Consider the following 13417-nt stretch of genomic DNA (forward strand, 5'->3'; position numbering starts at 1 on the left):
GCTTCTGTTCTCGCGCGCTTTCTCAAGTTATCGACCAATAGGAGACATCGTAGTGAGAGGCGCGAAATCAGTCGAAGACGAATCGTGCACTTTACCGAACGTTAAGTGAAGTGGGAGAAAGTTTACTCATCGCGCGTAGAATCGAATTGTCATAAACGCAGCTGAGTTACGCGTAAAATACTAGTTCCACGTACGAAAGAAGAAAACCGGGGAGAAATTTATGCTCGGTGCGTCCCTGGCGAACGACGACGTTACCAGAGTGATTGCTGAGTCACATATCGTCGACGATCTCTCCGAGACAAGGTGTACTCTTGCGTCTCTCCGTAAAAAGTAATTTTATTGTTGCGTGTCCGTTACAACGTCTGGTCATTAGAGTATCGTGTCGTGGATAATAACAAAATGGTTTAATTGTGCGAAATATTTATCGATGATTCGTCGATCTCAAGGTTAAAGGAGGTCTAAAAAGAAGAGAGAAATATTCTCGAAACCCCAATATAGTAGTCGATGACCTGTCATCCTACCTGTATCTCAACGTATTTTTATTATCTTTAACTCTCCTTTACTCGTACCGTTCACTCACTCGTATGTATATATATATATATAGTTATCCTTCTTTTTTTCATTGCCTACCGTTCCGTAGTAAAAAAAGATACACAAGGGCAAACTGTCAAGCATCGAAAATCCTTGAATTTTCGTGGATGAGAGTAAAGGCGCGCGTGGGATGTGCGCGAACCGTGCGAAAGTTTGACGGGAGAGAGTGCGTGTTTTGAGGTTATTTCTGTATTGGCCGCCAGTGTAACTGACCTACTACACCCATCGAAGGCTAACTCCGAACCTTTATTTTGCTTCTGACAGTCGTCTCGACAAGACGGTCTTCTAACAATCATCTTCGAAGATCAAGTGGCGAGATCGGTCTTGGCGCTTTTCGCTCGAGTGAACACCAACGTCGTCCACGGTACTACTTAACCTCAAAGTGATACTTAAACAACGAGTTTAGAGGATAGAAATCGAGTGACAAGCATTAAATATACATCGTACATCTCTACTAACTTTGTCGATTACGCGATATCGACACTTTATTAAGGATAGTAAGGACGCTTTACGCGCCATTGATACATGATCAACATGCCAAAATTGTGGCAGCTATCCGAAAGCAAAAAGAAGCAACTGTGACGACACGTGAACGAATACAAAACTTTCTATAGTTTAAGCATTTGTAGTGAAAGGTTTGAAACTCGGTGTACAAGATGTTGTGTCTTAAGAAATTGTATCGAGAGGAGCTGTTGCAGCTGGCGTTGCTGCTCTCTCTGTTAAGAGTAGATCCAGAGTCCTACTTTGGTTTGGATATCCAAGCTATGGGTGTAGGCTCTTTGGATCTTCATAATGGATCTGGATGGCATACAGATGCTCATACCATTGTACATCGTCCGATGTTTGTACATCCTAAAAATTTGGACTCGATGCTCTTAAACTATGAAAGAGATCTCTTTGAAGAATTAAACTCTTTGGGAAGGTACAATAGATTGAATTCAGGTTCCAATGATATCCATGCATACTTACTGAATATAGAGGATACTGGTAGAAATGCGGCTGTGGCTGGATCTAGTTTACCGGTTTCTACTGAAACAGCAAGAAATATGACATCTCCGGATTCTCCTAGTTCTTCTCAACAACCAGCAGAACCCATCGGTGCGGCAGAACTTACTCAAGAGGTATTTCTTTTGTAAATTATCTTAGTTTATACGATTGAATCGTAAAGTCACATCATACATATTCTCTATTTTATATCGTATTCTTTATTTTTGGATAATTGTATTTAGATATTGACATTGATGTAAGATTCTATATTTAATAGTTTAAACAAAAAGTATAGAGATATGTTGATGGATCGTATATATAATGGGTCATAGTACATTCCGTTTAGCTATATAAAACTATAGACATTAATATAATGTGGCATGATGTTATGAGGTTTCTAAGCTTTAGAACAGTTCTTTAAGCTCGAGCTTGAGCATTAATGCTTCTTTTATCTAGTTGTTTTTTTTTTTTTTTCTTTTTCTTTTATTAATAACGATATTTTTAGTATAAGAATATAAAGATTCTTAAGAAGATCTAGATTTTTCTTATGTGTTTAAAAAGAAAAAAAAAAAAATGTTTAAGCGTGTACACATGCAGAAGAAAAAGCGAGAAAGTATTTCTCTTTCATCCTTAAAAATGTTTAAAATATTTTTCTTTCTCAGAATAGAATGCTTTTAAAAATCAGAAATAACCATCTTGACACTGAAACGTCCGTTGCAATCGTTCTCTCTTTCTCGTACTCGTATAATCGCATAGTGTAAATGACCTCGGAGACACGTTTAGTGCTACCATCCAGAATCCTTCGAAAAACCTTGCAATACAAAAGCGTCTTATCCCGAACCTCTGTAGGAGATATTAATATAATACGTATTATTTCGATTATCGAATCTTATATAAAACTATTATTATTAATGATTCGATATTCATCTATTATCTTAAATGGTACAAAACGATTATATTGCTTTTATACCTTTTCAAACGAAAATGCAAGTGCATTAGAAAGAATTAAAATCGATATATTAAACATAAAATAACAAAAAAGTTATTTATTTTGTTATTGACCCGACATATACTGTAGACATGTTATTTATCGAGAAATCGTGAGAAAACTTTCTAATATCGTTAACCATTCACATCTAATCAATCACGATATTAATGATTTTATAAATAAATCAATTATTTTTCTTTACATAATTAATAATCTCACGTGATTATCTTCTACGCTTATTTATTTAGAATTTTTAATAAAAACTTCTTATATCGTATAATATATTGTTGATGTCAATAATTATAGAGGTCATTCGTATCAATCGTGTTCCATATGGAAATTACATAAACTGATAGTTTTACTCTACGATAGTTAGACGCATTAGTTTAAACAACAACAAAAATCAAAATACTTAATAACGTAAACACACGTCTTAACATCTTATCAATATAGATGAACTATAAAATATATTATTGTAATTCGATAGAAATATATAAAACTTCGTTTGTTCAAACGAATGCTCATACGATAAAATGCTATTTATAAGTTTCTTGTTCAAAGAAAGATTCTTAGAAAAAATAACGGAGTAAAAGAAGAGATAGAGAAAAATCGATCGTTTCGGAAAGCTCGTCGCATTTTTCATCCATTTTGGAAAGTCAATATCAGTTTTCTTTGGGATATCAATACATAATCCTTGGACAGATGAGATCACTCGCGTGCATGAGATCACGTGAGTGCACGACTCACCCATACTTTTCTGGATTAGTGGGCCACCTGTGCTAATAACCTTCATGTCGTTACGTAGTATGTGTGTGTATATATATGTGTTTGTCATCGTGATAGGATTGACGATGATCCCATTGCATTTAAAGGAACGTACGAATTCAACCTAAACCAAGGTGAACATCTAATCGAATGAATAAATTGTATTCGTAAATGTTTTATCTTTTCTTCTTTTTCTTTGTTTTTCTTTTCATTTTTTCTTTTTTTTTTCTTTTCTTTTAATCTTTCGTATTCAGTCATACTCGCGTGAACACCGTACGTGTAGATACGTCGTTTTGATAAAAAAAGAATGCATATCGGTGGGCAAGGACATGTTGTGGATCCCGACAAATTTTCGTGCAAATTTTCTTTTGCACGACCTCGATAACAAAAATAATCGCAAGTACACGAATACATACACACATACGTACACACATAGTTACGTACGTATATACATAAGTCCGTAATTGCAATGGAAAAAAGAAAAGCGCGAAAACCAGACGCGACCCCGTTTCGCTGAGAATTAATGGGAAACTCTCGTGGTCGAGTCTTTCGAATACTTCTGAGAGAATCCAGAATTAGATCTGTTCAGAAATCTCGCAATATTTTAACTTTCCAGGTGTATTATACCTTGTATTAAATTTCGAGCTTGAGGTTCAATCACTGGAAATATTTATATACGAAATATAGTTTAAACAATATTTATTTGAACGTATTGCCAACGAGACTTGCCAATTTTACGATCTACTACGTGTTTCCGTAATTGCGACGAAATTTTATCGGGAATTGTGTTTAAAATGATCGTTACGTTATCATTTCTTTATTACCGTCATGAGTAGCATTTTCATACATCCACACATTCGTAGGATAATAAAGAAAAATTTGTATTCTATTATTCGCAATAATATATACATATAATATGTGTGTATGTGTGTGATGCGTAATGCTAACATCGTACGATGCTAAACGTATAGACGATAAAAGTTATCATAACTCATCAACTTGTTCTATATTGAAGATTTTTATCAAGAAAGAAGAAACTCTGTTTCGTATTCAAACTAAACCATCCATCTATCCATCAAAGAAAATAAGAAAAAAAAAAAAAGAAGTTGAACGAGTATAAACGTAAGAGAAAAATAAAAACTGCGAGGATGATCAAAGGTGAACGTAATAACGAGAGAGGAAAATCATTTACTGCCTTACGATTGGCAGACTGCCACGTGACAACGTTTTCTCTTCGTCTTCTCCACGTGCAGATCGTACTTCGTCGTCGTCGTCGTCGTAAGCTGACATAGTCAAAAATATCTGCAACGTTCCAATGCGAAAGAGCTCACCGATGGTTCTTTAAATTGAAACGAACGATCCCAAGAATAATTAAATAAATAGAATGTCGGGTGATAACTTTTAACTGGCTAACAAATATAGACAAGGAATGATTCTGAAGAATAAACTCATAAACGTTCGATTAAATCTAGATAAATTCTATGAATGAAGGTCAATAGGCGTTTAGTCTAACAACAGTTTCTAACAATATACCATTGATCAATTACATATGTGAATTTTTCTAGGAAATTGTTTGGATGAATTAATTATTCACTTTTATCTGCTTTTATTTCATTCTTTTATTCGTTTTTAATCGATAAAATACTTACATAGGTATATAATAATTTAATTCACAGATGTCCGTTTAGATTCGACCAAGTTTATAATTTACGATGGATTTTAGAGAGTTTATAGAGTAGTTAATTATAAGAATAGTTAATTTGCGATTATTTCATAATAATGTAAATTTGTTCGATAAATTATGTATACATATATGATGTAACGTACGGTAAAACTATTATAATTCAAAAGTCTGTGGTGCTTCAGGTTGTAACTATTTATGATACTTGATATAATACGGTAAACGTGGACTTCGTAAGCTAGATACATAATATGATATAATGTGGTAGTATAATTTTCAAGTATGTCGTATAAGAATAATGTGTAATAATTTTTTTTTTCATTTCTTTCTCATTAACGTAACTGCTAACTCGGGGTAACGTAGAATTCTGTGCATCTATTAATTACCCGTAGCCGTTCAGCCTTGTACTAATTCGTCGAAGTCCTCGCTTTTCGTTCCCTTTTCATCATATGCCATAAAAATATAATAGAAGGTTATCCGTTGCTTCGAATCATACCGACTACGTACAGAAACTGTTTTCGATCAATTCGACGATTTTAACGAGATAGATCAACGATTCTTCAAATTTTGTGTTTAGTTTTGCGCGTGTCTGCGCACGCGCACATATATAAATATACATCTATAGGCGTAGGAAATGTTTCTTTTTAACAATGCAAGCGAAGGAACGGTAAAAACAGGTCGATAATATTTTTCATACTCGGCCCGATCGAATATTCATCGAACATAAATCGTTATCGTCGAGTCCGCTCACCGATTACGTCATACTCATGTAAAACGTATACATACATATATATATATATATATATATATATATATATATATATATATATTTTTTCATATATCTGATAGTAAGCTGCAATGTAGTTTCGTATATTTGAACGATTCCATTGCGATAATTCATAACTTATAGATTATGATGAGTTTTTTTTAATCGAGTTAATTTTCAATTTTGTCGTTCGACTGGTACGACATCGGATATGGCAAAAGAGGAATCCATAAATTTTCATAAATCAGCATAACGAGCATATGCTAACGATTATCACCCGATGACCTGGCCTCAACTTGGAGGGAACAAGGAACACACAGCTTTTGCTTTCCTCGTAAACACCAGTAGACATGCGTATCGTCTGATACCTTGGTCTTCTTTTTTTTATATCGTGAAGTACCCATGATAACCATTCGTTTAATAACGAATCGAGTTTTTTCGACCATTTTGATTATTGCAATATCGAGTTTTCCCGCGTTTTATACGATTTATCAAGAAAGTACGAAGATGTTAAGGAGGAAGAAGAAACAAGCAAGAATAATCACCGTCTTTGTGACCGATGACGTACGATGGTTTTACTGGACAAAAGTAACAGATAAGCTAAAAATGTGACTTCTTCGAAAGATTATTAGATTTTATCAGAGAACGTTTCTTTTTTTTTTCTCTCTTTCTTTCTTCTTTTTTTTTTTTTTTTCTTTTATATTTCCGATAGAATCATTTCGTTTTTCGCTTCGACCAAAAATCGAACTGCGTTCTCGAAGGAATCGATTTCTCGGTTACATAATAAATTTCAAGATTAATAAACAATTGGCAAGTCTCTGGTACTAATGCTACGATCATATTATTGGGTTGGTCAATAACTATAATAATGAATAAAACTATAGTAACCTTTCTTTTTCTTTTTATTCGAAAATGTTTGATATCTTATATCTAAATGAATAATACTACGCAGTAATTTTTTTATTTAAATAAACAACACTAATATTTGTTATATGGCAAATTTTAACGTTATTTATTGATCAACCAAATAGTTTCGGTTCGATGACCAGTAAAGATTACCACAATTGAACTACATATGACACGATGGCGTTCTTTTACACGTCGTCTCTTCGTTACCCAATCGATCGTATCAAAGCAATTAATTGCGCTTTAACGTCGCTTCAGAAGCTTCACGATAGAACTATGCTTGCAATGGACTTGTATAGCTAAATATAGATAACAATAAGCGCGAATTTTCTCTTATCTTTGTTTATCGTTGTAGAAGATCCTTTTATGTACGGATAATGATTGATCGATTTTTAAAAAATGGTAAGCTATTTTTTTGAGGTTCAACGACGCCGTCAATATTCTTTATAATCGATATCAGTGTCACCGAACACCGGTCTCGATAAATATATAGTCATATATTAATCATTATCTACAATTCTATCGATACGGTCGACTTTTTTTTAATATCTTTCAAATATTTCATTTTTACAAAAGCTCTAATCCATCATCATCTTAATCGTAGCGTGTTTTTATTTTCTTTTCAGTTTCGTATCAAAGAACAAAATAAAAAAAAAGAAAAGAAAAGAAAAGAAAAGAAAAAAAAAATAGAATGAAATTTTCGCTCGTAAAAGTTATTTGTTAATCGAAAGAAGGCAATTCTTGATATTTAAGAAGAATCTTTAGGAAAGCAATTGCAAAGAGATCAGACCTTCTCTGCATTAGTTACACGCGATAAGTGTTCTCGATCGATCAAATTATATTTCATATTTCTATCGTTTATATCACGTGCATGCTTTTTCTTTCTTTCATACATGTTTACAAACCTCTACGATTTTCTGGAAATCGAATTATTCTTGATCGTCGTTTAGATATTCGTTAAATTTCTATAGAGATAGCAAGTAAGTTTAGCCAAGTTCTGTTCGGTATTTTTCATGAATCAGAGATACGGAAAACAGTGCCAAATCTTAACTCGGACGTCGTTACTTCTTCTTTTATTTCTCTTTCGTTGCTCATGGGTTTTATCGTTGTGCGAAATGATTGAGATAAATATATATGGCCATTAACTAGAGAAAGTTTGATACAATTTATAAGTTTGAAACTATGGAACGGTCAAATAAAACGCATCGGTTTATTGCATTCATATGCGTATCGATTGTTTTGGAAAAAGCGTCTCGGAAAGAGATCTTTCCTCAGTCAAGGTTGTCGAGGTCGGAAAGTAAGAACGACGATCGTCTTAAAAATAACCCGATAGACGATCTTTCCCGACGTCAGTTTATCCGTTCGAGTGCACTGTTCTTATAACCTTCGCGAGTCAGCCTACGCAGCTTTATGTATAAATTCGGACGTTCGAATATGCGCTTCATTGTTTCTTTCTTTTCTGCTATCTGGCACGCACGCACGCATACCTTGTTTTTTCCATGTATAAATCATCATCATTATATTTTTTCATGATGCTACTATCATCACATTTCTTACAACGTTTCTCATGCAATAATCTTTTCTTTTTTTTTTTTTTAATTCTTTTTTTAATTTTTTTTTATTTTTTAATTTTTTCTTTTTTTCTTAATCGCCCACAATTTGTTATTTCCTTCATCCGAGATTTATATTCAGATTCTTTCCGAGAAGAGAGATCTAATTAAAAATAGATTATTCGTGTCTAGTAAATTTCTATGATTACATCGTACAGATGACTCTTTAGGTAATAAAATTCATTTCTCGAAAGGAATCTAACTTTTCCATCGTTGGTATAAAAGGAATCTTTCTTACCAACTATCGCTCAGTCAGAATTCCTCGTTCATTCGTTTTGCGTCATAAATGGTATTGATCTCGATAACTAGTTTATATAACTACGAACGTTGAAGATAATTAGAAACTATTTTAAAGTATAACGATTCTATTAAAAAATAATGACAGACAGAAAGAGAGAGACAGACAGAGAAAACAGGAAGATATAAATAAGTTCGAAAATAATATGCGATTTGTTATGTATCCTGAACGTTACATTAAATATTCCACGATTTAAATGCTCGGTGTAGACTCCATTGATGATGCGAATATGACGCGTCAAGTAAAAAATCGTCCGTAAACGTCTCATTAAGGAAAAATAAAAAAAAAAATATGTATATAAAAAAAATTTTATGCGAAACGATAAGAAAAATGCATATTGATTCATACGCGACTTTACTTGGATCGGTAAAGAAGTTAAATGATCGAAAACCTTGATCCTGTTCGTGTAACACGTACGAACTTTTATATAATCGATTGCGGAAAGAAAAAGAGATATCTTTTGTTCTTAATCATTACTTTGTACATTAGCGAACGCATTCTAATCGCTTATCTAAGCTGAAAATTGTAGATAAATCGACGAGTTTCTTCTCAAACGTTATTTATTCGCACAACTTTTTATAACCGTTCTATTTCTTATCTATCAAACGCACTCTTTACATTTCATCTCTTCTCTATTCTTCTTTGATCGTTCATTCAAAATTACTACGAAGACGCGCATCTATAGTTTCCACATTTTTATATCCTCCTTCAATTCGATTTTTCTGTGTGTGTGTTTTTTTTTCTCTTTCTTTCTTTCTTTTTTTATCCATCGACTTGTTCAAGATATACATGATACTTGTAAATAGATACACAAACGACATTTCTTTCTCTTTCTTTCTATCTTTTGCCAGTGATAAAAAGAACACTTAATGTTTAACGTATAATGTTTTATCAGCGATACGTTAAATGTCATCACAAATAAGATACGTATATTTATCGAAATTTATTAAGCGTTATTTTGGTCGAAAATTTCGAGAACTACCATCCTAAAGTTGGAACGCTTTCTTTCTCTATCGTTTATTTCTTTATCGAGTTCAATAAACTCTTGAAAATTGTTTCAATAACCAAATTGTTATAACAAATGATCATCAATGATTCACGTGTAATTTCTAGATCGTTAATAGCATCTCGATGTTTATCGATAGTTTTAGTGCACGATGGCGTTACATGTTTAAAAACAAGGAGATAAAAGTTAAGCCAGTCGTGATCATTGAGTCTCCGAGTATGAACGAACGATAAAATGAGAAATGAAAAATAATAGAAAGTAATGATAACGTAGAAACGGCGCGCAAAGTTACATTTCGTCATTAGAGCGATAAGTTACGCGAGTTCTCGCAACGATCAATTAGTAACCAACATTTTACGATTATAACTCGTTGATTAAAATCCCGACAATTATTTATCATATAGATAAATATATATATATATTTTTTCTCTCTCTCTCTCTCTCTATATATATATATATATATATATATATATATATATGTGCAAATGTATGTGTATATATATAAAGAGATTAAAAGCTTTCTCTTATTCGTGGATTTCGAATTAATCTCAAAAACGATCTCGCGTTGAGTGAACTTCAAAGTCAATATAGAGTTACATGATTTCTTTTAAAGATCGTTAAAATGATTTTTATTACGTGCTGGACACGTTTGCTTGGCGTATCAACGTGTTTAGAAAACGTTAATGAAGGAATAAGAAAAAGAAAAAAGATGTGACAACAAACTGAAACATATATGAAATGACGATGTACTCATTCTATGAAGGATTGTATGAGAAATTCATCGGGAAAGATTATGATTCTTTTTCTTTCTTCTTAATTTTTGTTTGTTGGTATTTTCTTTTCCCTTAGATATGAATCTTTCCTTCGTTATTAAAACAATCTGTGATGATATCTTCGAATATTAAAAGTAGGCAGTAATAGCAATAGTGTTAGTATCAAGTCGACTGTTATACCGTGCTCATCGTTATCTCTTAGCACGCACCAAATGATCTGACGTCGTCGTCTCAGTTGTTTCTTTTGAATCGTAGCGATCGTTGTGTGATCTTCAGGCCTACCAGCATTCCTCTCCCTCTTCTTATCGTTCCTCATGTGTTCTCTCCTGTGTTTATGACATTCAATGGTCAGTGTTGTGATCGCGATCGTGTAAAGAGGCGCCTAGTCGAAGATTCTACTTTTAATATCACTTTTTCTTCTTTCTCCTTTCTCTTAAAATCCACTTTCTCTCTCTCTCTCTCTCTCTCTCTCTTTCTCTTTCTCTTTCTATCTCCATTTATCTCTTTCTTTCTCTCTGTTTCTGTTTAGTGATCGTGAGAAAGATCAAATATAACCATCGTGTATATCGATAAGGAAGGATACCACGAAGAATACTGTGATAAAGTAAGGACAACGCGAACATCTTTAATTTTTTTCTTAATCATTTTCTCGTTCAAAAAAGAAAATTAAAAAAAGAAAACAAAAAAAGAGAGAGAAAAAAGATTTCTTTGAAGAAATAAAATCTATCGTGGTAGGTTTAGAGATCGAAATTATTGTTAAATGTTTCATACATATGTATATACATGCGTGTGCGATATGTCGTCGTTGACTCATAAATTATATCAACGATCGGTCTAGAAAAAAAAAAAAAAAAACGAATGAAAGATGCGATACATCCATACGCGCTGGACATACTCCTCACCGCCATGCAACCATGATTGAATATGCTTTCTTTTTTTCTTTTTTTCTTTTTTTTTTTTCCAATCAATAAGACGATATATTTTCTTTTCGATATTCTTTAAATGTTTCTTGAAATTCTCATTTTATATATCGCGAGTTCAACGCGAGTTACTCACATGGACATAAAAGTTTTTCTTTCTTTCTATTCTCTCTTCGTTTGAGTCAATAACGGCGCCGGTATTACGTAAGCCATCTAACCGTAGTTAGAAAAGATTGCGAGATGTAATTAGCGTGTTCGTTTCGTATCGTTTGTAGGGGAAAAACCCGCACTTTGTGTCGAAGTGAGAGAAATCACTTCTCCTAATCCACTCTCATTCTTTCTCTCTCTCTCTCTCTCTCTCTCTCTCTTTCTGTTCGTTCATTTAAGATGTCTCATCTCACAGGACCATTTAATTTTCGCCGATGTGACTTTTTCCCATTCAGAAAACAACTAAGGAGTACAATCGGTTCGAGAGAAAGACTTCGATGTTTTTGAGACACAGTAGAGAAAGAACTCTTTTCATTTTACTTCGTTGCTGACGTCATCGTGAAAATCAGCTTCTATAAAGACTCGCGAATATTAGTCTTTCCCATCGGGATCGCGTGCTAGACCTTCCCACTTTGTAAACTTCTTTCCCGATGTTATAGAGAAAGACGGAGTAGATTGAGTCATCGTAATCATTGAGATAAAGTAGGCTTGTAATGTAAAAAAGAAAAAAATCTCGTACTCTTGTTTTCTCCTTCGATCGAGAGTATCGGTGAAGGTCGTGAGAAAGATTTGAAAAAAAGATTGATCGTTGATCGATAACGATAAGGATTACTTTTTTGGCGGGAAATTTTTTAAATTACATTAAATATAATAGCGATTATCGGATCTTCATAGATTGAATTTTTCTTTTCTTCTTCTTCTTCTTCTTTTTTTTCTTTTTCTTTTTTACTTTTGCTTTTTTCTCTCTCTCTCTCTCTCTCTTTTTTTTTTTTATGCGTTGTATTTCCAATATAACTCGAGATATCGTGCTCGGATTGCTGCCAAGACCGAGTACCTCTCCTCCTCATTGTCTCTCTGTTATCATCTCTTAAACGTATATTTAAGATCGGTATTCTCTTCGCGTAGACGACAACACAGTCTTTTGCCGTACGATTACGAGTTCGTGTTATAACATGTGCGTGTATGCGAACGATAGTTTGTGATCTTTCCGCTCGTTCGTCCATATCGAGGATTATATTTATTACGTTATCAAAGTAACATGCATACTTTTTGTCAATCTCCGTGTAGAAGAAAAAAAGAACATTTCCAAGAATTTTTATCGTAATTCAGTGACAATATTAATGATATCATATATCAATACGGTAATCTTCAAAACGTTGATTCCACGAAAAAGTTTGTGGTATTCAAGGACGTCGATGTCGCCATCGTGGTAATTTCGAAAATGTTTAAAAAAAAGTTAGTACCGATACTTTCATTTGATATAATTTGAAGTTTTTATCGAATACGATATAATTGATTTTATTTCATCTCGCACAATCGAATCTTACTATTCGGACGTTAAAAAAGAAATTATTAAATCGCGAGTGTAGATGATTAATTAGTGAAAGTATTTCAAATCGTCGATTAATGAAATCATCAAAATGAAGATAACAGCGTGAGATAGAAGCAGGGAAAGAGAGGAACAGAGATAGGTGCTACTTTTTGGAGAAAGCTATTCCAAGAAATTCGAAGTATCTGAAACGTATACCGTTATAACCAAAGTGGTAAAACTTAACTATAATATCTTAAATTTTGTTTACGTTTAAACGATAAGAGACAGACAGAGAGAGAGAGAGAGAGAGAAAAGTTGAGAGATAACTCTTTTCTTTTTCCTTTGTATATTATATCATTATACTATTATATTATTAGTTCCTTTTTTTTTTTCTTTTTTTTTATATATATATTTTTTTGTATACATTGCAAATGCGTAAAACATATTGCATGCGAAGAATTTCACAACAACACGTTGTTGTTTACAATACCGAAGATCTAAATCCAACCAAGCCTCATAGATAATAAGGAAGCCTATCGCGTTGCATCGCGTAATCATTGTCCAAACTGTCCTTAACGATCGGGCGTCATTTAACGAGGAATCCTTC

The 13417-nt window shown here is 33.2% G+C and overlaps 1 protein-coding gene across 9 annotated transcripts in view; it reads left to right on the top strand.

Moving 5' to 3' along the window:
* The window catches only part of LOC122629655 (segmentation protein cap'n'collar), an 84764-nt gene that overhangs the window by 2229 nt on the left and 69118 nt on the right, over positions 1–13417 (top strand). For 2 of the 9 annotated variants that reach the window (XM_043813330.1, XM_043813331.1), the window contains exon 1: positions 299–1712. The exons of 1 other annotated variant lie outside the window; for it this stretch is intronic. In XM_043813330.1, coding sequence (XP_043669265.1) covers positions 1248–1712 — 465 coding nt within the window. In that variant the 5' untranslated portion in view covers positions 299–1247. Of the gene's footprint in view, positions 1–298; positions 1713–5915; positions 6367–10500; positions 10976–12313; positions 12734–12800; positions 13043–13417 lie in introns of those variants that run through there. 6 more of the 9 variants (XM_043813338.1, XM_043813332.1, XM_043813333.1 and 3 more) reach the window with 6 other exon arrangements.

The sequence above is a fragment of the Vespula pensylvanica genome, chromosome 5 (assembly GCF_014466175.1).
Source record: "Vespula pensylvanica isolate Volc-1 chromosome 5, ASM1446617v1, whole genome shotgun sequence".
Classification (NCBI taxonomy): Eukaryota; Metazoa; Arthropoda; class Insecta; order Hymenoptera; family Vespidae; genus Vespula; species Vespula pensylvanica.